This window comes from Mercenaria mercenaria, chromosome 14 (genome assembly GCF_021730395.1).
Source record: "Mercenaria mercenaria strain notata chromosome 14, MADL_Memer_1, whole genome shotgun sequence".
Lineage (NCBI taxonomy): Eukaryota > Metazoa > Mollusca > Bivalvia > Venerida > Veneridae > Mercenaria > Mercenaria mercenaria.
Window position 1 is genome coordinate 35,578,621 of NC_069374.1, and position 26,759 is coordinate 35,605,379.

General features: G+C 33.3%; 1 protein-coding gene across 1 annotated transcript in view; it reads right to left on the reverse strand.

Annotated features, from left to right (window-relative positions):
• Positions 1-26,759, reverse strand: part of LOC123527258 (uncharacterized) — a 382,034-nt gene that overhangs the window by 279,268 nt on the left and 76,007 nt on the right. Inside the window, exon 2 of the mRNA XM_045306607.2 lies at positions 1,373-1,662. Within this exon, the coding sequence (XP_045162542.2) occupies positions 1,373-1,439 (67 nt within the window). The 5' untranslated portion in view covers positions 1,440-1,662. The remainder of the gene's footprint in view (positions 1-1,372; positions 1,663-26,759) is intronic.

Genomic DNA, 26,759 nt, shown 5'->3' on the forward strand with positions numbered 1-26,759 from the left:
ATGTGAGATTTAAACAGTGATGGGCAGACATGTGTTTAGGTATGACTAAGAAGGAATTAAACAACAAGAAACAGTATAATCTGTTTAAGAACATCGACGATGCGACATGGTTTGTTTTGTGTGGGCAATATCGTGTGTCTATATACATCTATAAAATGCATGCGTAAAGTTAAATAAGAATGGTTAGAGACTGCTGTTTAGGCCATTGGTGGGTTGTACATTTCACGTCAAATGGGAAAGAGCGTCATATGTATGAGACTTCTCATAACATTACTATCCAGGGTACCGCCAGTACCACTGTATTTTCACACAGATTGCTGGGAATCCAGTTTTATTGACCGCTTGAGTGGAATGATGTATTAAAATTAGCGGGTAGCATTTTTCGAAGGGAGTGTCTAATGGTATGGATCCAACCTCTAGAATCTAGGAATATTCTAAGAGTACGGACCTCCTTTTGCCATATACTGTAATTTACATCTTGAATTTTATTGCAAATGAAATATCAAGTAAGATTTTTGAAACAGTACTCCTCTAAAACTTGAGTCTAACTGGTTCACAGATACCAGTGTCCACTCGTCTGTTTAAATGTTCCGTTGAAACGTACATAACCGAGAACCACCAAATAAATCACACGGAATCGAACGGGCACAAACACAGTCATGATTAAATGATGTTAAAGCATGATTTAACAAACCCCTTTTTATAATAGTTATGGCATTATTTCAGACTGAAAGCATCATGTTCACGGTACCACACGCCATTCCGTTTCGAGATACAAGTTAAGAATTTCAAATGCTGCAATAAAACTTTTTTTTTGTTTTCATATTTTCGCTGGTTTCTTTCAGCGTTTTCCTATCCTTGGGCAGATGCATACCAATCACTGATAGATACAAAAAGGTAGAGAATTCTCTGTGTACAACGTATTTTGCGTATTTCACGCAAGTAGTAGTCAAATGAAATTCGTACCTTTACTGAAAGGACTAACTAATATGTATACGTATGTGTGTTTAGCACCTTAAAACTTCCATCAACTGAAACAGTTATAAAAATAACTTTTTGATTGAATAAACATTCGGAAAATATATTCGACAAACGAAATACAACGTGCATACAAATTGTAAGTACAATATACCTCTGGTTTACCCAAAAGCTTATCTTTTGTACATTAAATCAATTCAATTACAGTATTGCAATTCACTATTTTTATGGTTTATATGTATAGCAATAGTGTACTCTCAATACGCTGTCATGACATCCGCCAATACAGTGAATAGAATAACAATTTTTCATTGGTAATTTTAAGGTTGTGCGTCTACGTATACGCAAATAGGTACTTAATTTTCCACATGCAACACAAGATATTTAATCTTACCTCTCTCTTCTAGAACTGCCAAGAGCATGATTACTGAAATCGCATCCACAACGTATGGCGGTTTCATGATGAAATCTGTAAAATATCTCGACACTTGTCTGTCGCCAGCCTTTTTTGTTATATGAGTATCAAGAAATTTAGCTGCCGCAGATTTTACGATGTTAATATCAAATCCAGTTGAGAAAATTCCCTTCGTGCATTATTCAATTACATATGCAATTCAGACCTCAGCGGGTTTTCCCTAATAAATTTTCATCCCTGTAGTCTTCTGTCAACGATGTGTCTTTTGTCTGAAAGTAACAAAAGGAATTTTCTTAAAATACAACATTCAGGAAGTATGTTCATATAAACAATGTAGAAAAAAACATATTTATTGTGTTTAGATATAAACAAAACGGAAGATAATCTGAAATATGTGAAAGACAAATTAAGACACTAGTAATAGTTCTAACTTTGAAAACAGTTGTATATCAAGGATGAAAGAGTTTCAAATAATACAATTAATACGCACAATTTATGAAATAACAAAGCCTCATTTTTAACTTTATTCGACATACACGCTTATCGATATTATAAACCTTTTAACGAAACAAACGTAAAGTATAACAATATTAAGTAGGATAAACGTATCCTATGAAAATTTCGCATTTCCGCCATATATTTGCTTTTCATTTATAATAAACTCAATAGGTTCAGGTTCTCTGCTCTTCGGCTTTTCAGACCGGCTCGAATACAGATGTAATATATCTTTGCAAACAAATTGAGAACTTGTTATATATTGTACCATCTATTATTCCATTTCAATAATACATTGTACACTGAAAATAAATGACGAAATAGCCCATTTTCTCGAATGCAATTGCACTATATATAGTCTTGCTTGTTTGCTGCCTGTGGTTAATTGAAATCATTAAGTATTGTAATGCTTTAGTTCTTGTAGTTTGCAAAATCAATTTTCTTAATTAACTATAGGATACTTGAAACATTTAAACTGAAAACTGTACTTGTGCATTGAAATATTTATCGAGGAACTGATGAAACACACCATGTTTGAAAATAAATTGAATCTGATATAGTGTGGTTAATCAAGCAGACCGACATTTAAGATAATTACAGCCGAACAGACGAAACAATTAATCAAGAACTTGTATCATAGCAACATAATTGGTTAAATTTACAAAACAAAAGCGGTGGATGAATATTGCAGGTACGTCCGTACCGCTGATTTACTGACAAGTTTAAATTCAGACAAAGTTGTCAAAAACTAAAACAAATACCTAGCTCTTTTACAATGGCGTTGTGGATAAAAGAAGATTTCTACAGAGTTATGTAATTACATACTATTTGATTAGAATCTAGACTCAGTCTTGTCGCTTACAACAGAATGGATAACTGAGGATTGGTGTAAGTATTTTTTTAGGGAATTGGTATTTCCGCTCTTACTGTTGTATTTTCAATTATACATTTTTACTCCGGCAAAGAAACGTTACATTATGGATTGCAATAAAATTTCTATTAAACACTGGAGTAATATTTACAACAATTAAGTTAAACAATGTAAACATAACGTCAAAACACTTAAACAAACTAATGCAGCAGTCGCACATCGAGTCATTTACGAGTTTTCAACGCAGTAGAAGAAGTTTTGCATTATCAAATCAATATCAAAGATAGAGGGAAGTTTTAAGGTATTAAAACCACAAGTACACGGAAACGAAAGACATTAAGGATAAATCACTTTAAAAGCTTGTAAGTAGGTAATCTTATTCCATACGCATTAGTAAAGCATGTCTAAAAATCATCTTGGAAGGCTATGTACACTGAACATAAAAAAGAAACAACATTAAAAACAACGTTTGACACGATATACAACATTGTACGAACAATAAATTTTCTCAAAATGGAAACGGTTGAACATTGTTTACAAAATAGAACTCTGATATAATATTTATTTATGTACATGCCCGAAACAAAATAACGACTTAATTTTTACGATAATACCAGATTTGCACCTTCTTCGAAAGTTCATAAATATCATGGGATAATAATATTGAACAATTACCAGCAAACGTATTGATCAATTAATAGCATGGTACTTTTATCCCAGTAGCAGTTACCATCAAAATCCATTTATAAACACACAAACGGTGTATGATAAAACATGACTTGAACGAACTATGACTTGACACGGCAATAAAATGTTCTGCGTAAATGTAAATCCATTAAATCATCGGTCATCATACGTGAATACCTAAAGAAAGTGCCTTACCTGACAGCGTAAAACACAAGTAGCAAAATAATATCCGTCTAAGATACTTTCTATACGGAGTGTCTCATAATAACTACCGCCTACGCTTTTGTTGCTTTCATTTTATAGTTAATTGTAAAATCGGTCATCTGCTGCAGCACTGATGGTGCTATGGATACATTAGACTAGAAAGATTTCGTATTGCTTAGTCAAGATCAGTAGTTTCCGTTAAATACGAACAATCTTCACCAGATAATACCCTTTTGGTTTCTCCTGCCAAAACTTTTCTAATATTTTATTTCTACAGTATGACATAATTGACTGATTGACACACGAATCTAATGTGACCGTTTTTGTTGCAAGTATGCGAATATCGACTTTTAATGTCTGCATTTAATTTCATTGTCAAGCTTAAGAGAGACAGATAGCAGCTATATTGTAAGCTCTTGTCAGCATCTATTTGTTAAAATACTCGTAAGTCTGTAACGTCGATCCAGAATGTTAAGTCCTGTTTTTTTTTGTACAATGTATATAGGCAAACATTTTCCTACAGACAAATTTTCTTTAAATTTTGTATACTGACTGAGAACCAAGTTTAAAACGGAAACATGTATTAAACATTATAGGTACCGGTGCTGGATCTTGAATTATCTGCCTCTTAAAATATACTTTTTTCAGTATTGTCCGATTTTTAAGGGCAAACAATTCATGAGAAAGCTGGGTACTTATGATTTGCTTTATTTTATATTTCTTTTTTTTTTAATTTGATTCTCTTTCAGTAAAGACAGTTTAAAGAAGAAATTCTGTCCGTGAGAAAATGTTGCCCCATGTCAATATAGACACTGTGGCAAATGTCCTTGACTATGAACATGACAAAATGATACCTCAGAGTCCTGGCCCCGTGTTCATAAAAATTTTTTTCGGTCTCAGCTGAATTTGAGTTTGAAATTTTGCTATCAATTTTACTATAGCTTCAAGGTTGAATTCCAGTTGAGACTCACCACCAATACTGAATAGTCACTTGAAAATTGTTGTTAACTTAAAATTTAGTTTTAAACATGCTATTTATATATTAATGACAAATAAAGTTTCATTATCAAACTCTGCTGAGACTGAAAATGTTTTGCGAACATAGGGCCTGGTCTTTCCCATGGACCGAATTTCTTTAAACTTTGTATATTGAATGAAAATGATGACTAAAACAGAAATATTAATTAAAATGCAGTTGAATTATCTGCGCTTGAAAATCGGATTTTGTAGTATTTTCTGATTTTCAAGGGCAGATAATTCAAGATCAAGCACCGGTACCTATGATTTTTAATACATATTTCCGTTTTAAACTTGATTCTCAGTCAGTGCACAAAGTTTAAAGAAAATTTGTCTGCAGGAAAACTTTTGCCTATATACATATAGAAAACTGCCAGATGTGTCTTTAATTTATATATAATCTGCCTTCTACAAACTTTAAGACAGTTTGGTTCAGGGTGATCTATAGCGATGGGCCGGTGTCTGTCATACATCGTCTGTCGTCTGGCGTTAGCTTTTCACTTTAAACAATTTCGTCTCAAGAACTACTGGATGGATCATCACTTATCTTGGTCTTTAGCATCCTTGTAGGTCCTTTCTCGATTTTATTCAAACTGCTCCGCTTGACTTAGTTAGGGGCTGTTGAAAATAGAAACACATTTAAATGAATTCTTCCCATGAACCGCTTGTTGGATCGTCAACAAACTTGGTCTGTGGCATACTTGTAAGGTAAGTTCCTTAGTCAAGATTGTTCACATGGTTCCTCTTGGCTGATTTTAGGGGACGCTATACCTTAAAAATAGAAAAATCTTTATACGACTTCTTATCATGAACCGCTTGATGGATCAAAATCAACTTCCGTATATAGCATCCTTGTAAGGTCCTCTCATATTTGTGCAGGTGGTTCTGCTTGACTGATTTAGGGGCTGTCGGAGCTAACCTACTTTGAGATGAACAGTCATTTCTAGATCTTTTTAAGGGGAAACAACTTCACAGCAACTAATCTAATTCTAGTACTGGTAATTGTTCCTTGAAAGTGAAATATTCACTTTCAGTTTTTAAATCAGTTAAATGCCAAATGTAAAAAACCCTTGACCTGAACTTGACCTCCCAAATAAAGAGACACTAGATTTTGTTTTTCATCCTGCCTATAATTGGAATGTTCCTGTCCTATACAGACAGAATAAAATACTCACTCAAATATCCGATTCTACACTACAGGTTATATTGGTAATTGTGTAATTGATCGATTTAATTTCATAAGCCTGTCTTTATCAAATTTCAGAGAACATTTTATGTATGAGGCCATGTAAAATAAATGTTGAGTTTTACGTTCCCTGAAGTCTTTTCACACCCTTGGGTTGATTTCTTGCATAAGAATAAAGGAACATGAATACTTATTTAAATGTGTGTTCACACCAGATTTCTTATCGTGCCTTGTATTTTTTGGAACCCTTTCAAAGAGGTTAAAATTTCAAGGCCCTTTTCAGGTGTGGAACTTAGGCTCATTAGGGTCTCTTGTTATTCTTAATTACACTGGCTACTTTGATTTACTCTGTTGTGTTTCTTTTTACCATTGGGATTGAGTGTGCGATTGTGTGCAACACTAGCCTGTTTGTTATTTTGCTATTCACATGCAGTTCCAATGCGATTCCCCCGCATAATTTAGTGTTTTGTTTTGAAAGGACCCTTGGACTTCTGTCATAGCTTTTTTACTGATATAAATTCGTTGTCTTTCGAAAATGTGTTCCGTTCTGTAGAGGGAATTATGAAATTAGGTATTTAGATTCATAAACAGTGATACTTTCATGATCTTGCATTGGTTCAGAGTAAAGAATTTTAATAAGAATTAGTGTTGACTAATATTTAATTTATTACATAATTAATTTCTGATACATGTATTATGCTTTCTAAATGTTGGTGAAACGAAATAAAATTTCATTATGATCGATTTGTAATACTTGATGCGTTTACACATTAATTTGTGTGCCAAATTTGAAAAAAAATCACGTTTCTTGCACTAAGAGAGGCTATTTAATTGAAAATTTTGATGGGCGGATGCATTGTCATGAATAAGCTGTATGCCTTTTAAACCTTAAAGTGGGCGTTAATTTTGACAGAATTTTTGTAAGCTGTAAATACTTCTTTTTCTTTTGTAGAACTTGCCTGTAATTGTTTTACCATTTTTTGCATGGAGCTTGAACATAGCGGATACTAGAATTTAGAAAATGGCATATATCTTGATGGCACGTTTTGTAATTTGTTTCAATGACAAGACATGTCTGACGTTTACTCAACCATTGCTTTATAAATAATGAAACCAAGTTTCCTCCCCGGTTGTTAACTCAAAATGGTTCCTGGGATTACATTCTTTATATATTCAGCAGTTTTTTGCACAGTCTAAATGCTTGGACATGTGTCCTGGTGTCAACAAGGAGTGGGGTCCATCTAGAACAAAGCTTCTCTAACTTCGAACGATCAGTCAAAATAAGGAGGACGGTCCCTCCTCAAATGTTTACAGTGTGAGCTGTTTTTGACCTCTGTCTTGAAATAGACATTTTGTATTTCATCTATATACTTGATATATCAATCCACACTCATAATATTAATCAGAATTCCATATTCTAGCGATTCAGAATGTTCCATTAACACATATATTTCCCCTTAAGCATAACAGAAGTACTGCACTCAATCTTCCGTACAGTTGATAAAGTGATATAAACTGTACCAATCATTCTTCCAATTATATGCCGTCGCTAGTAAAGCCGTGAGTTCAGTCGCAGATATATTGTTCCGATTTAATTGCAGCATGCTGTAATATTGATACTTTAATTTTCGTAGTTGTTAATGTTCTTTTTTAGTTTGTGAAAATCAAGTCACAGCCTTAACACTTCACTTGCAACAACTTAAAAAAAGTAAGCATATGAAATAATAGTGTTGTCGGAAGTTTATAACGAAGCGTTTCCTATTTAAAATACAGTCTCATAAAATTCATATAGCAAAGCAGACCTACATTGAAATGATTGCAGTCGAACAAACGAATCAAATTGTGACTACTTGTATCACAGGTGCATTTATTTCAGAAAATAAAAACAATGTGCTGTTTAAAAACAGTCCATTTACTAAACGGTATATCATAACTTGTGCAATGTACGTATTTCAATATCACACTCACAGATTGAGTGGCTTACCGTATTTCCAAAGAACAAGTGAGTATAATACCTTCCTCTTGCAACATGTCTTTATTGATTGGCTATATCAAAAAGTACTGATAAGAGATATGTTCACCATATTCTCGAAGGACTTCGCCCACTCGAATAAATCATATATCCTCTGGTTTTCATACTCATATATTATTTATAATGGAATTTAGAGGATAATTCTATGAGAATATATCAGATACTTTTCAAATGAATAATGTTCTAGCTTTTAGAACAACTTTGAGAATCCTACTTTTCTCTATTGTCATTGGTGACTGTGTTTGGTTGATCTTTTCAACCCAAAGCTTGTTTATTCGTTAATTAACAAACTGTTGTAACGTATCAATCCTGAATACATATTTTTCTGAACGCATATGCACAGAAACTCAGCTGAGTAATGTATTTCTAAGGATGATATAACAAGGCCTAGCCTTGGACAATTACTCAGGACTAGCCAGTTTGTGTTGACCTGTGCACAACTTTATATTTACAATTACTTTAATGTAATTCGTTTTGGTTTGAATACATTCAAAATATATTTTTCAACTATGTCTATACAATCGCATGAATAAATTTAAAAATAAACCCGGTGAACTCATTGTATTTCTTAACATTTATATCTGTCCATCTACGAAGTATGAATATTTAGTGTCTGCTAGTTTTGAAATGTACCGTGTGCAAACGGCGGAAAGCAAACAAACAGACTGACATATGTGTTTCTTCCATTTATACGAAAACGGTTATTTCGGACTTGATAGTCTTGTCTTTTATAATCAATTTCTATTTCCAGAAATGCATATTTTACTTAAAGGATTTCACTAAACGCATAACATCTGCATGTATTGCAAAGAACGGCGTGTACATGAAATTCAACAAAGTTCGTAAAATGGTTCTGATATATTCATTACAATGCAGACACGATAAAAAAATGATATTCGTAGCATTATAGGCACCTGGCGGAACAGATGGAGAAGTATGTTAGTTCTTAAATCCCACCAGAACGTAGCTGTTTTGAGGAAAATATATTTGATCTGTTTCGACGAGCGCTTAATGGTTTCTGTTTATGATATGTCTTCTGCAAAGGCACTGAGTACATGCGTTTTTGGTTCTTGTGGTTCGGCTTATATGTATTATAAATTACAAGACCATTTTAGCTGTTGTCTGTTGCCATTGCACATGTTGTGAATTAACCTGACAGCAATTCTTTATTTAAGTTTTTGAAGGATTAAGAGAGAGGTTCAGTACGCACCATAAAACGGTTTAATCGACTAGTGTTTTTTTTTGTGCTATACCGATTCAATGTGGTGTCACATTGTTTCTTTAATTGTTTCATTCTTGTCTGTAGCTTTTTTTTTTGTTTTTGTCCATGTCTTTATGTGTGCTGTTTGCTTGCGCACTCATGCATGCTCTGCTGTGGATTGCAGTTTGAGGATGCTGGATTCTTGGAATTTGTCTTTTCCTGTTGGAAATTTATCCTTGCTGTTTTGTTACTTTGCTGCGAAAGCTATTTGTAACTTGTCAAAATCAAGCGACTACTATTAAACAACATTTTGAATAAGGCTATGTGGACATAAAATTATTTTCAAATAAATAATTTTTGTTTCAAGTACTTACATTGCAAGTTGGATGGCATTCCATAAGGGGGAATCAAATTAAAACCATTTCAACAGTTAGTGCAGTTTAGGTTTAAGGCAAGCGTAGAAACGGCGGAAAGCATAATTTATATGTAAAATAGTTCGTGTTGCCATAAAAAATCAATAAATGCACTCTGAAGGTTATGATTATATATTAATGCATTCACCTTCAGAATCAGTTTTTACATGAAACACACTCGTTTTTTGTCAAGGTATGTTATACCAAGATAATTACACATTGCACAATAACAAACAGCTATCAACATAATGAAATGAAATATCAAAATCCGTGGAGCTCGTTTATAAAGAAAAAAAGGTGTAGCGTCTTCAAATTGTCGGTTACCCTGCTTAAAGGCGGTCATCACATTTAAGCAACTTCGATAACATGTTTTACTTTTCATATATTCTGTTAGAAATATATTTAAGGAACAAATAGACCAGTTTCATAGAGTTAGACCCTTATTGGAAATACATATTTTATTAAAAAGATTACGTTTCATGAAATTTTGTAATTACGTCCCTTTCATATAAAGTATCTAAAAGGTTGTCTATACCTGAAACAAAAGGCAAGACTTAAAACAGCTTGTAGCTTCGGAATTTGACAATTCGCAATCTATCTTGGTTGCAAAACCGAGATAGACACAAGGGTCGGGGGTAATGATAATTTCATAACTTGCATTTCTAATTAATTTTGGCAAATTATGTACACGTCAATGCAAATCGTTGTCAACTTGAGTACAATAGTGCTTATATTCATACTCTTTCTTAGGAAAAGTATGTTTATTTGATTCATACTAATTCAAAAATAACGCTTGGTCTTGTAACCAGGATAGGAAAATAAAATTGTAAAAATACTTCCAGTGAAAACATGATGTGCATTAAGAAAACGGTGAACACAAATAAGTGCAAATAATCAGTCAATTGATTAAGTTTTGAACAAATCTGTTAGTTAACTATAAATCTGATTAACCAACGTAAGGAAACACGAGACTTAAAACAATACGTTGGTGTCTAACAAACTTCATATTTAACTTATATGTTAGTGAGACTGCATACTTTCAATCTGACTAAAGTACATCTCCTATTACGCTACGCATAGGATCTGAGAACGACCTATTCATAGCCTCGTTCTGACGACCCTTCCGCTAGCCAATCAGAGCTTAACTTACAAAATTTAGCAAATTACCTGTAGACTTGTCTTTTGATATTTACAATTCTTATGCCGAAATATGTCAGATAGCCGGTTAGCTCAGTCGGTAGGCCACTTGCTTAGTAATCGAGGGGTCCCGAGTTCGAGCCCTGGAATAACTGCACATTTTTCTTACTCTTTGACATTCTAACAAGTCGTCTCATTGGTTAAAATAAAAATAGCAATGCTGGAAATCCAAAATATACAGAAGACGTATGTGAATGGGTCGTTCTCAGATCTTCGTTTAGAAGATCAAGTACTTCAGTCAGATTGGCATACTTTGTAAATCGGAAAGAAGAAAAAACATCATAACACAACATTCAGGCACATAAAACCGCATGTAAAATGTACTAACAATGCGAAAGTTGAGTGCACTGACTAAATGGTCAATATCCTGAACATATGGCTGACGTTTTCTTTGACTGAATATTTTTGAAATATAAATCTATAGAACAAAAAAGAAACACAATATTTTTTTTTTAAAATACATCCCTGTCTCGAATTCAAAAGCGACTGTGGCAAAAACATATACTGACGAGATAAAGAAACGCCTCATTGAAATTTGGCGTTATTTTTTTCCTAACGCTTTTAATTGTTGTGAAATGTAGTAAATCTACATGTACTCTGACCGACAAACACAGTGAACAAAAACTCGCGCGATTTCATTCAGCCATTTGTTCACTTCATGTACCTGGTTATGATTTCCTCGTGCAGTCCGTGCATGTAAACCATGTGGTTTGATTGAACGATTTTTGCACATGTACATGTGTAATACTACACACAACCATATTTCCAGCTATTCTCTGAAAAAAAACATTAGTTTTCGTAATGCCGAGGCTGAATTCTGAAGAGAGGGCTCAGGTTTTGGCTATGCTTGAATGTGGGCGAACGCAGGAACAAGTTGCTAGATGTTTTAACGTCTCTCGTTCGACAATTGTGCGTCTTATTCGACGTGTTAGAGACACGGGAACGTCTATCGATAGACCACGTTCAGGTAGACCGCGTGTAACGTCAATACGACAAGATAATTATATACGTCAACGTCATTTACGTGACAGATTTGTGACGGCGCAATCTACGTCACGTATAGTTGTAGGTAACCGTGGACGTCCAATTAGTCGATATACAGTGAGAAATCGACTCAGAGAACGCGGAATTACCTGTCGTAGGCCCTACCGCGGTCTAATTCTAACGTTACGCCACCGTCACCAACGTCTTACTTGGGCCCGCAACCATCGCGGCCAGCGCTAGCAGAACGTAGTGTTCAGTGACGAGTCGCGTTTCAACTTGTGGAACGCCGACGGACGTATCCGTGTCTATAGACGACGCCATGAACGCTACTCAAACAATTGCGTTTTGGAGCACAATCGTTACGGTGGAGGTGGAGTAATGGTGTGGGCAGCAATCAACCATAGGTTTAAGTCCCAAATCGTCGTTTGCCAACTTGAAGGTAATCTCACAGCCAGGCGTTACATTGACCAGATATTACGTCATGTAGTTGTCCCTTTATTCCGTCAACGTCAAGGATTAGTCTATCAGCACGACAACGCGCGACCTCACGTTGCACGCGTCACCAGGGACTTTCTACAGGCTAGAAACATTAATGTTTTACCTTGGCCGGCATGTTCACCGGACTGCAATCCGATTGAACACGCGTGGGATTATCTCGGACGGCGGTTATGCCAACGTCAACCCCAGCCAGCAAACGTCCGGGAACAAGTAGCAGCGCTGCACCAGGAGTGGGCCAGAATCCCACGGTATCTGTTACGCAACTGGTGCGGCTCTATGAGGCGTCGCCTTGCTGCTGTGGTTGCTAGCAGAGGTGGCCACACGCGCTACTGATTTTTCTAATGCAATTTCTCCGACCGGGCTATTAAAATTCAAGATTTAAGCTTAATGCGACAATGAAATGATTTCTTATTGACCATAAATTCTTGTAAAGCATCTAATTTGCGAATGGAATTGTTCTTTTCTAATTTTGAATCACGGTTAACGAAAAATTGTATACCGAGTTTGAATGAGGTGTTTCTTTATCTCGTCAGTGTATATTCTGCATGCGATATTAATTTAATTCTTTCTTATTTTCGATAAAGTATATTGGTACCGCCAAACAGATATATCATCTGTACATGTGCGAATATTTTAGTGTCAGTTTTGATTATGAAGCGGTTAAAAATCTTAGCCTTTTTATCAATCCGGGTTAATACCATGGAGACATACGGGGAAACGTCACCATTAATTAAATATGAAACGAGAAATGTCTTTAAAAATACAAACGGCGTAGAGGTAATAATGTTTGGCGCATGAAAAATTAAGAATTAAACAGAATGTACAGACAGAAAATATTTGGATATGCATGTACGAACACATTATTCATTTGCAAATATTCCAATTAAGCAGCAAATTTAAATGATCAAGAGGTATCCTTTCAGTGATAGAAGGTCAAAATGATCTGACGTCCTGGACTGATTCTGAAATAATTTCGTGTTGGGTCAGAATCCCCCATAAGTAACCCACTAGCACAATATGTCGACCAGTGTACAATTAATTGGACTGGAAAAGGCTAAATCAGTTGACATGAAAATAAAACCCTAGCTTTTAATTCATTAGTGACCCCCATAACCCGAATTACTTGATTAAGTTCTCAGTTAAAAAAAAAAAAAAACTTAAAGCGAAAAATCAAACATTTGCAGATTAGGATACCTTCAATAAATGTTGACATCTTTTTTATTTTGGTAAAGTAATAGGTAAATACTTACATAATATATGATGGAATAGTGATTTTTAAATTTAATTTGCACATTGTTGTTGTTTGCATAGTCATTATTTTCATGAAATTAAAAAAAAATTCAGCTGACCTACTGGCTTCCATTGGTGTTGTTATTGTTTTTGTCTGCACTTGCCAGAGCGAGGCTCCAGTTGGGAAAGACCCCTGGTGTAAAAATTATGTAGAGAATAACTCAGTTTCGTGAAATAATAAAGAATTGTTAAATTTTCTGCTTTATTTTAACGAAGAGCATGAATTTACCATGTGTGCGAAACCGCGTACAGTCCGACACCGGGTACACTGACTCTACAGCTACAACCAGCCACAACACATTCATCCATAAGCGAGGTACGCAGCGGGGAGTTTACTTTTGATTTCTCTAGCGGTGATAAATTACTAAAAACTTTAAATTAGGATAAATCATTTTAGTTTAGGGTAACAAAAACTACTAAATATGTTCCATTCAATATGTGTCTTCTGATAATCAATGTCATTTAACACTTAATAAATGGTTTATCTTCTCAGCGCGCACCTGTTCCCGATTACTACAGAATCTAGGTCACGCCGAAAAAAATCGCCCTTAATGGTTTGCCTTCCTACATGAAGACAGGATAGGATGTTTATACACTAGGCTTCCTTGGACGATTTCATAAGGCATTTTCTTTGGAAAGCCAAATATGAATAATGTCAGTTACAGTAACACAGAGCCTAATTATTTATTATTATTATTTTTCATAATACAAAAACAAGGAAGGGGAGAACAACACGTCGAACACCGGGGTGGTTGATATACTATTTATTAAATGATCGACCGGTTTCGGTCTACTAAGCCCTTCACCAGGATTAGACTTAGATATTGGTAGTATTAATTAATAAAAGGATTTAAGGTCTGTATAAAAATTGAAAGAACAAAACAGAAACAATAACTCATTCTCAACTTTGAAAAGGACTAGGGGCTAGTGATAACTTTGACATATACATTGTTTAAACACTCATGAACAGGATGTTATATTATTTAGTGATGTTAACATAAAAAATACAACTACACTTTTTGATACGTCACAGACAATAGTAAAACCCAGACATTGAAAATAACTACATACTTGGTTAGTATCAATGTGTTACTAAAATTCTGTATCCAGTTATTAAATATCTATCTGATATAAAACTAGTACAAACAATCGAGATTACTTCCTATTATAGTCTGTAATAGATTATGTTATGATTGCAGTAATCAGAAAAATGTATGGCTGATGATTATGTCTGATTACTGAGAAATATTTATTAATTATTAATCATTATGATTACTTTTCATGATTAACCCAGGTCTGATGTACACACAGGCGTAAGGGCAGGGAATTGGGAGCCGCCACCATCTTTTGAAGATAATTGTTTATTTAATGTATTTTCTTCGTATTGATAAAAGTACACTAATAATTGTATTCTGAACCTCTCACACTCCAAAAATTACTAATCAGAAATATTGCTATTTTGACATTACAATTTGTATGTTTAACCTAGAGTTACAGATGACCATACTTTCAGTGTAAAAATCCATCCGCGGGATGGCGTTTCCCCCCTTCATACACTCTGTCTCAACTTATCCCCATCTTTAAAACGCTTCTTTTCCAATAGCATACGCGTATATATAACGCTGCGTATAAACTAGCGGAATCAGTGGGTGTTACTATACAAGGCTTTAAATTATAAAACTGTACGAATTCTACTTTACATTTATTTTCGGTTCTTCTCTCTTCATCTATCCATCAACTTTTTGATGAATAGACAGTTTGTGGTATGCATTAGATGTTAATTACGGAATTCCGTTAGGGCCATCGCCTTTGAATGTGTTGATCTGAAACGCGATACTCGATAGTACGATGATGAAAACGCGAAATCACGAAACTACGATAACGAAAACGCGACAACACGATGATGATAACGCGATACTACGATAACGAAAACGCGATAATACGATAGTACGATGATGATAATGTGATATACTATCGCGTTTTCACCATCGTACTATCGCATTATCGCGTTTTCGTTATCGTAGTATCGTGATTTCGCAATTTCATTATCGTACTATCGCGTTATCATCATCGTACTGTCGCGTTATCACCATCGTACTGTCGCGTTATCACCATCGTACTGTCGCGTTATCATCATCGCACCATCGCCTTCCGGTGCGCATGTGCATGCTAAAAATTAGAAGATTTGAAGTTATAGCTCAGCTCTTGCGATAGGGCGATATGCAGATTCGAACGCGGGTCCTCGTGTGTAAAAATCATGATTTTATTGATGATCCTACTATAGCCACAGCTGCTAGTTAACCAAAAGCAACATAGTTAACCATTTATTTTGTACCGGCAACTTAAGAGACATTTACAGAGAATGAATTTAAGGAGGCGAAGCGTGTGCCAGGGATGTTGATTGTTGAACAGGTTCAAAATGCTATGCAGATATAATTCGACTGGATTTCTCATTCCTGTAAATTCATAATTAAAATTTCTAAGTAAAGGGGCGTTAATTCTGTCACTTTTGGTTGGAAACCGCTTTATTTTTTATTTTGACAAGTGTAAATCGAAAATGAAATGCTATCTATCTTTGCAGAAAATTGCCAGACTTTGATGCCTTAAAATGAAAGTATATGCCATGAAAACTGCAAAAAAATATTTTCGAATGGTGTGTTCGATGCTCCGATTTCAGTGGGGTTATGCGTCTTATGGAACTCAACATCGATGAGTTGAGATTTACAAGGCGTTCTTTTGCTTCAATTTTCAGTGTAGAAATAAAAGCCATCATACTTGTGAAAATATTCATCATCATATTTGTGAAAATATTCATGTCAGACAAAAAAAAAAAACCCTCTGATCATGATACAAATGAGATTCTCTTTTGTTGTTGTTAATTTTATACTATATAGAAAACTCAAAGCGATTGACCTGCAGAGTTTTTGCCAAATTACATATTTGGTTTTACCTGAAAAACGTTTAACAACCCATGAAAAAGCGATAGATATCATTTTGAATTCTAACAGTATTTAAATAACAAGACAAATAGAAACCAGAACACTGAAGGGGAAATTCTTCTATGCGCATGGGTACCGGAAGGCGATAGTACGATGATGATAATGCGATAGTACGATGGTGATAACGCGACAGTACGATGGTGATAACGCGACAGTACGATGATGATAACGCGACAGTACGATGGTGATAACGCGATAGTACGATAATGAAATTGCGAAATCACGATACTACGATAACGAAAACGCGATAATGCGATAGTACGATGGTGAAAACGCGACAGTACGATGGTGAAACGCGAAAGTATATCGCATTATCATCATCGTTCTATCGTATTATCGCGTTTTCGTTATCGTAGTATCGCGTTATCACCATCGTACTATCGCATTATCGCGTTTTCGTTATCGTAGTTTCGTGATTTCGCGTTTTCATCATCGTACTATCGAGTATCGTGTTTCAGATCAACACATTTAAAAGCGATGGCCCTAACGGAATTCCGTAGTTAATAGGTTAATGTTTGTTTCACTTTCAAAAAGTAAAAAATGAAAGGTAAGGGTAGATTTTCCGGAAACAATTATTTGTTTAAAAATAATAATGAGCTTCATCAAAACTGTTTGCTGCCTAAGCGTCAGATCAGCCATACAGGTGTGCAGCCATTAGCGTAGCCACCTAGAAGTAGTTAAATTGGGAATGAGGGTAATGCTAAAACTCTAATTATTCGTCTACATGAACCAGAGCTGCTCGGGGAAGCATGCCTCGACACCCCTAATTGGTCCACGTACATCCATTTGTGTTGCATATTCCATTATCTGTCATGAACAGACACAAATTTTACTTGGTTACATTATATGCTTCCAAAGGATCTTCTTACAGATTTTATTGATACTCCCTGGTAGATTACTGAGTTACCAATCATATAATTTATATTCATAGATATTGATAGCAGATTGTAAACCACTTTTTATATATGTAAGTGGTCAAATTGAAAAGCAAACTATTTGGTGAAGTTGCTTCGTATTAGGAAATATAATACAGGAGGTTTGCAAGGATATTTCATGTTTTACTTTTATAATGGTCTTAGTTAGTATTCAATAACAATGATATTAGTCGTATATGTAGTGGGAACAAAACGCAGCAATTAGAGTGTCGCTCGTTTTTTTGAGCTTTGTGCACTGCGCCTTGGTCAAACGAAAAAATAAACACTGCACTATAATCGGTGTTACTAGATGCTAGTTACAACTTCCTGAATCTAAAACTTTTAAAAATATCACATATGTCTTGTCTTGTTTTGTTTCCATTTTGACAACTTATTACGTCTAATATTTTAGATGTTACTAACTGACACAATCATTTTTGTATTGTTACTGGGTTGAAAGTCTCCTGGCGTCCTCCTGGAACTAGTTCAGGAATGACCGAGCTCTTGGTAAAAGTAAAGGGCTGATTAGCTTAAAAGCTTTCTGAAATGACGAACAGAGTCGGGCTCAAAGCATCATAGTTGACAGGCAAAAGTCTCGAAGTCATTGGTCAAGCTATGGAGGTCCCGCGTACTAGATCAGAAGGATTTGAATTCATAGATCTTTGATTTTTCAACTTAAACTAGAGTTCTTCTCACTTAAGAAAACTGCACACATTCAGACTGAGTCTATTTCTTTTAATGTCATAACGTTTTTATCTTCGGTCAGATCAAACCTGTTTTCCTAAAATCTGAATTTCTGTCGGACGAATCGTCATTTAATGACTGTTGCCACTTTAAACGAATTTGTAATACCACATTTAGAATGACAAATTTAAAGTATAGAAAACATTTAACGCCCGATATTCTTAAACACTTTGTTAATTGATAATTACAACTGAAACACGATTTAAATCATCATTTATTTGCTGTTCCAGGCGTTCTGCAATAATATGGAGAGTGTTCTTTTGTTTTCAAGCTATCAGTTACAATGTAATGCCAATAGATAACATTTTGTGCAGCAGTAACAACAATATACTTAAATGTATAGTTTTAAAGTAATGGATTTTTCATGTTTTAAAACAAATATTGTACAGACATAGTGCTAAACGAATATAATATGGTTCGTCACTGTAATAAAGACTCTTCCTGGTTATAGGGTTGTTTCATTATGTTACTAAATGCAATACATATGTATAGTAAATTGTAACCTTTACAATAAACGTGTTTATTATTCTGTCAAAAATAAGGCTTGTATTTCACAATTAAATATGAATAGGCACCAATGAAATCCGTATTGTACCTTTTGTATTGTATGTTGCAGGACTATTTTCATTTAATATTCATGAACTGACACAGTTCTATAAACAGCGCACACTAAAATTTCATTTATTTCAATCTCAACATCGACAATCATTTAAGATTCCGTTTGATAATAAAACAACAAACACAAAGGTGCGGGTATGTAATGAAAGGGTCAAATACAGCATCCCAGATCGAGCTACCTTTACAATGAACGTGTTTATAGCTTAGACGGTACACGTATTAAAGTGACAATGCGTACATTGGATATATCGTTCAATGGTTCGAATCCATCCAATGCATTATCAATTTTCTTTTTAAAAAATAATCAAATGAGTTATCTATCTTATTTCTGCATTTCTTCCTTGCGAAATTACACCTTTTGCAGGATACAAAGGAAACGGTCACAGACCTATCTCAGTACGAATTCAACAAGTGCAACGGGATACAAATACAATTGCCAAACAAGGGTAAGAGAAAGATATGTCTATGCGTATAGCACAGAAGATTGTTGTGGCTTCGGCTCGTATCAAAATAAAAAAAATACCAATTTTCATAAATTAAAGTAATTTGCTTAACAGCGACACATATGTTAACGGAAAATATTAAAAAGGAAATATTGTTCGACAGATATCAGCTTTAGAACGGACTGTGTTTCTTACTGCGCTACTAAACTATCAGCTGTATTTATATATAGAGTAATTTCATGTTTTTTGACAAAGTCAGTCCGAATATATCACTACCGTTTGAAAATAAACTCGTCTGAAGGTCAGGCTGAGAAGTCAGTTAACAAGCGAATTATTTGTAGAGGTAGGGAAAGCATAAAATATACACAGCACTCCTTCCTTGTATCGTACTCAGTAATGTTTGTTATTTACCTCAATGTTCCTTGCAGGTAGGCTTAAATCAATTATTTCATGTTATTAAAAATAGACAATACACGCGATGCTGAAATATTTACGTATATTTAAAGACTCAGCTATAGACATTTTGGAAATTGAAATACATAAATCGATATATAAGAAATTTAAGTCAGAAAAAAAACAGCTTTGGCAGAGAAAATTACAGGATTCATGATTTTTTTGTAATACTTCCAGCTAATAATGAGTTTAATCGCTTAAGATAAAACTGTTTATCTAGCACAAAGAATTATTTATTGATTTTTTTTCTATGATGACGTAATATAATAAGACGATCATCACGCGCTTGGAGTGCCCTCTTTCTCGCTGACTTCCAACGAAGGTAGACACGCTTTAAGTGCTCTGTCAAACAATTTCAACTTTAGTCTCTAAAGAAATATTGCCCTCACACCTCTTGTTTCAATAGCTTACCTTCCGTTCTCTTTGTATATTTCGGCTCCAACTCCACAACATCATGGCTGGATGAGTCATAGAAATGCATATTTCCTGAGAAAATACATACTTATGGAGGGATAGAAAACAATTATACACGCTATACACTATATAGTCGTTAGCGTTTTGCCGGATCAAAAAACTTAATTTTTAACTTAAAGTGTGGTAAAAGAACAATAGCTGCAAGATTTATGACATTCGTTGACGTTTTCAACGCATTAAAATCCGCTCTGCTACCGTTACCGGAGCAGAAGTTTAAATACAAAGAATTATGGATAATCATCATTGCATTTACAGTTATTGAGCTCTTGAGAATCTCCTTGTTTGTACACGTTTCTTCCCGAATTTGTGCATGCCCGAAATCAGCAAAAACAAAGGTTTTAGCAAGAATATCTGTTTATTATTAGTTTACTTGATCCTTTCTCTAATGTTATGCATTTTTACAAGTAAACGGATATTTAAATGATTTTTCTAGTACACGACAAGTTTCATTTTTTCACAAATCCATCAGATAAATAACATTCAAACAATGCAGTTACCTATACAGCACTTCACACGGAAATAAGAATGCATGTAAATGTATACACACGTACACAGGAACTGTGCTCTTGTACACACTAACACAAAAGAATACAATAAAATTTACATAGGAACAGTCAGTGAGCCACAAGACACCACTTAAGAAATATACACTTTTTAACTGGCACCAATCCTCACTATGTTTCTAAATTATAAGGCACTGTAAATAAAGTTATCCGTGTTACCCCCTTACGTACGTAACAATTAACCACAGGAATACATTTTAAATACAACATGTAAAGATAAACAAAATTCATAATTCATGGCTCTGTAAACGTATGTTCTCTATGACTTTGCAGAAGCTAGGGCACCGAGGGAAACTATACTAACGTCTCGTGCAGTTTGCACCATAAACACTTTGCAATCCTACTTTTGGATTTCCATGTTAAATACAACTAAGTTTTTTCTATTTCCGATACAAATATTGTCATCTAGCCGAGTTGCATATAAGGTTTTAATAATTATAATATAAACAATTATAAAACAAAACATTGTAAAGTTTACTGTGTTTTGTCTGTAGAGTGTCTTTACACTGGGCAGCAGCAAATTTATGTTCCACTGACGATTGCGGTGTATGAAACGTTTTCCTGTGGTTATAATTTTAAGTGCCATAATGAATTATTCTCATACAACTTACGGCCTATTGTTTGTATTTCAAATTACAATTTCACTATATTTGTATCAATTTACAAAACAACAGTTACATCAAAACATACGGTAAACACTCATAAGATGACTTCCGTCTCGGGATAATAGAAAGAAGTTCTTCGAAATTAGTGACACCTTGTTTTCTTTATAGTGCTAAAGGAACCCCCTTTTACTAAACGGTTGAGGTAATTTCCTGATTCCAAAAGTTAAATTTAATCAATTATGTCAACAGCGCAAATGTGTTGGATAATCTTTTTGATCAAATAATGGAATAACACTTTAACATTTATATTTGATTACTAAGCACTTAATACAAATTAAATTTTCACTGAAGGTGTTTCTTAAACTTTATTCCCTTATCCTGTTTTGCGAGATTTACTTGTTTCAGCATAAGTATATTGTACGCCAGCTTGATGGCTTCCTTTTCCATGAAAAATTCAACGCTCCTAGCAAGGCCCAAACCCACATCGGTGAGGGGCAAGTGATTCATAGTCAACGGCCTTAACCGCCCGGCCACGATGGCACCCTCGAAATTATTCAAATCCGCAACAACTTTGCGCTGTCTTTTATCATGTATTCATATACAGATAAAGCCATTTCACCTTAAGTTTGTATTAAAATCTGTCAATGGATCAGTGAAATCAAACTTTAACCTGTTTCCCTCATGTTTCGTTAAGAACACAGCCGTGACGTCTAGTTCATAGATATAATGCTTTGATTAAGATATTAAGAGGATTTATGGAAAGAAAATTTTAATGACAAACTAACAGTCTTGCCTCTCAATCCTTAGTCAACATAAAGAAATACTTTTGATTTATCTTACACTCACAATCCTTCTTCCAAATGCTGTGTGAAGTTTTCCAGAACTGTTTCTTGCCCATGTATGATTTCCATGTTTTACTGCGCACAGAGCTAGGCTGCATCTACTTTCTAACGATTTATTTTTATACACTCATTTTAGTTTCATCACTTATTAAAGTGGTATAAAACGGTACACCACTACTTCTTTCATACTGAGAACATTTTTAAAAATATTTTAAACATACAAAATTACTTTATAATATACAAATAAACTCTAAGACAAGTTTCGAAAATAGATTTTGCCATATGATGTTGTGCATATGCTTTTCAATAAATTTCAGATGAAAAACAGAATTGTTCCAAAATTTATATTACACAATATCTATGAAAATTTAACATTTGGTTTATACCATGTAAACAATGAATAACTGATAGCATAATTACATAAATCAAGTATCAAATAACATCACATCACGTGAAACAATATTTGAATTAATTAGATCAGAACTTTATCAGTGAAAATTGAAAGTATTGCTCATTCGGTAATTGTTATGAAAATGCCAAACACAAATTTACAACATATCCGTCTAATATCCAACTTCTCTAAATGAATGTGTAAAGTGTCTCATCAAACCAACCACCTATTCATTTTCTACAATATTCAATACAAGCTTAATGTTTTGTTAGTACAAAGATATGGTTTCTCTTAAATAATGTTCGACTTTCATTGAACAGTATTAATGTATCATTATAATGTTTTGGAGTGGTTAAACGCAACACAGCCACACATTGCAAACTGAGTTATTAACAGTTATTGTATGATTATATGGTGAATATCCTACTTTATTATACACCTATATAAACAATGTAAAAAATACGGCTTGCATTTCAAAAGTAAATATGGCAGTAGTAATGTAAAATGATGGAGCGAAGTCAATCTGACCCTCCTGACCTATTAACCCTTGGTCCAAACTGACCAATGCCGGACAATTTAAAAAATAAGAAAAAAACAGGTTTTCAAGTTGCTTTAACTTGACAAAACCTTACCAATTAACAAAAATGAGAACAAAATCTAAAAATATTAAAAATAATTAACTATAAAATGTACCTCCTGTAATATTACTTCCGAATTGCAGTTAAACAGACGATTTATTGTCGCATTTCTTTTATCAGCTGTTATTTGCAATAATCAATAAAGCGGCACCGGTGCATTAAACCAATATTTGTTTAAAGTTGTTGATATTGATAAACTTGAAAATGACACCGGTGTTGATAAATAGTTTTTGTTGAAACAGTTTATTGAGAATTACGCTGTAATCCATCTGCACTTAATGACCTTAGTATAGAACGTTTCGCAGACGACATATGTGTCAGTTTTTGTTGAAACAGTTTATTGAGAATTACGCTGTAATTCATAAAAATTTTTAAAACCATTAAACGTATAGATTATAGCTTTGTAATTTGGTGACACACGGTGTGTTTACAATCAATATTATAAGTTAAACAGATGATTTATTGCATTCCTTTTAAGATAAACATATATCGAGGAGTTGTTTATACAACATATTTGATCTTATTTTCAATTAGTAAGTATATTATCAGGGTACACATAGTAATTAAAACTTTAATTAAGCTTTTAATTAACCCTTTAATCCAAAAGTCTGCTTCTACCAGAGGATATAGGTTATCCGATATGTAGAATCTAATGTAACTACCTATCAAAAGCATAAATGTTAATTCTGTAGATGCTGAATCGTCATACGGGTGAATATCAAACATTTTTCCCTTGTTTAGATAAATTTTAATTTTTTTCTTATACATAGATATTAACTTATCAGTGTCAAAGTCCTCAGCTGCCTCAGCTGTTATATTTACATTATCAAATTTAAAATCAAATAAAACATCATCCTGAGGCCTATCATCCGCCACCTAATATAAAATGTGATATTGGGCTTTAGTCGGTTTATACGGTTCACTTAAAGAGCTCACACCTTTAATAAAATCTTAATATTATTATATAAGTTCCGGTTTTTCTGACTATAAACACACCACTCAAAAGCATATCTAGTACATCTATTTTATATTCTTGGTTTGTGTTTATAAAATCTTCATAATCTACGAAAATTCCAGGTCTTATTTCAAATATATTTAAATAGTTCAGATCGGCCATATTTTTATATGTTGAATGTATCCAAGCACCACGACGGTCAAAATACTTTTTCATTTGTATGTAATCAAAAGGATGATTATAATAGTATTCAAAGAGAAACACTTCATGTCTCACTTCCTCTACCCTTTTTTTATTTTCCTGTCTTTCTTTTTAAGTTTAAGAATTATTTCAGCTAAATCATCAACTCGTTTTGTTGTAGCAACTCAGAAGCAGATAAATTGTCAACAACGCCTTTTGTTCTAGCTAATTGTGTTTCTTGTTTAAGAAAACATTTTTTACTTTTGTAATTTCTTGGGTATTAGTGGTTATTTCTTCGACATTAGCGGTTATTGCTTTAGTATTAGCAGTAATTACTTGGGTATTAGCAGTGATTGATTCTCCTTGTTTATCTGATATTTTAACTACAGAGTCCAAATCGTTTATTATTTTTTTAATTTGATCATTAATTATCTTAATTGCTTCTTCTTGTTTAGCTGATATTTCAACTACAGAGTCCAAATCATTTGTTATTTTTTTAATTTTATCATTAAATTCATTAATATCTTCTTGTAATTTTTTTGTAATATTACTTAATTCTGCATATTTTAAATTGTGACGGTTGTCAACAATACTAATCCAATTTCGAATTTGTTTTTTAAAGTCATCTATTTTAGAATTAATTTCTTTTTTAAGGTTATTTAATGCTGTATCATGGTCATCACCTCTTTGTGAAGCTGCCTTTTCCAGTTCAGATTTATATTCTGCAAATTTATTTGAAAATAATTCTAATAAATCTTTATGCTTATTTTCAGTTTCAGTATTTAGTTTATTTATTTCTGTTCTGATTTCTAACTGATACATATTTTGTAACTTTTTCTCAGCTTCAATAATCTTGTCTTTTAGTTCTTCATGTTTAATCATACTATCTTTTAATTCTTGAATTTGGGTGAATAAAATGTTTAAATTAACTCGAAATACTTCTTTTATGTTGTCATCTGTTAAATCAGATTTCTCTTCAAGTTCTTTAATAGAATCAACCATAGCTTTCATTTCTTCTTCAATTTTACCTTGTAATTGATTAATTAATAATGAATTCTTTTTAAAATCTTTTGTTAATTCTTCAATATTCTTTACTTCTACTTCTAGTGTTTGTTTTATAGATTTGATATCTTCAAGATTATAGTCATCTATTACACTTTGAACTTTTTTAAACTAAATCGTCTTGAAACTGCATCGTTGGGTTTATCTGGATTTCCTAGGTTGATTATTTCATTACCTCCCATATTCTAATGCTCTGTTCATTGTGTTATCAAGTTCCTTATTTCTGTGAAGATACGATTCCGTTTCCTTTTTAAGCTTTTTGAATTGTTTTTTAGTAGCATAATCACTTAAATCAATATCAAATTTAACTTTACTTATACTGTCAGGTTCACTTATTTGTTTTACATCATTAAAAACTCCCATTATATAATTATTATATATTACCAGTAAAGTTTTTTCTTAAAACTTCCTTGGTTTGTCAATATATAAGAAATCATGTTTTTGATTTGTTACATTAGCAAAAGTATCACGATCTATATTTTGTTCATTACAAATCCTATTATTTTCCATTTTATCTGGATATTTAAATAAAATATAATGTGAACAGTTAATTCGAATATCTTTTGGTGTTTTATAGTAAGACTGACTTAAATAAATAACACAACAGTTTTTGTGACGTCCTTGAATAAAGTATTTTGTTATTTCATTTTGAACTTTTTTATCTTCACATACAAAATCATCAAATATTACTACTTTTGTTTTTTGATTCAAGATTTTCACAAGGTTCAATTTGGTTGGGATCAGCTGAATATTCAAGTATTTCATTTGGATCTACTTTAATTTTTTTTGCAATTTGGTTTAAATTGTTAATTAAATCCTGATATTTAGATTGTTCTAAGTTTTTAGCATACAAGTATAATTTATCATAATATATAAGAGGTTTTCGAAGTATATGCATTAATGTATTTGTTTTTCCAGATCCAGAAGATCCACATATTAACATTCTAAAACATGAATCTGGCATAAAAGGATAAAATTGTTTAAAGTTATTGGATTTATCATTTTTTGTATCATAATTTGGAATTTCCATTTATATAATATTACATTATTTTACATTATTTTACAATATCTTACATTATCTTACATTATTTTACATTATCTTACATTATAATATAAATGCAATCAAAACTTACTGAAATGATAATAAGAAAAAAATTAGTTGGGCAAAAGATGAGAGATCTTAGAGAAGAAATAATGAGAGAAAAAATAAGAAAAGCTACAAATCGGGATATGTATACTGAAATTTATAAGCCAATTACTGAAAAAATAGAAAGTCAAAAAGAACAATTATCAAGTCAGTTAAAAGCATTACCTGGAATTAAGGAGCAATTAGCGTTACTTCCAAAAAGTTTTGTTGATAAAATAAAAGAAGTAGAACAACAACAAAAATTGGCAGAGATAATGGAAGAA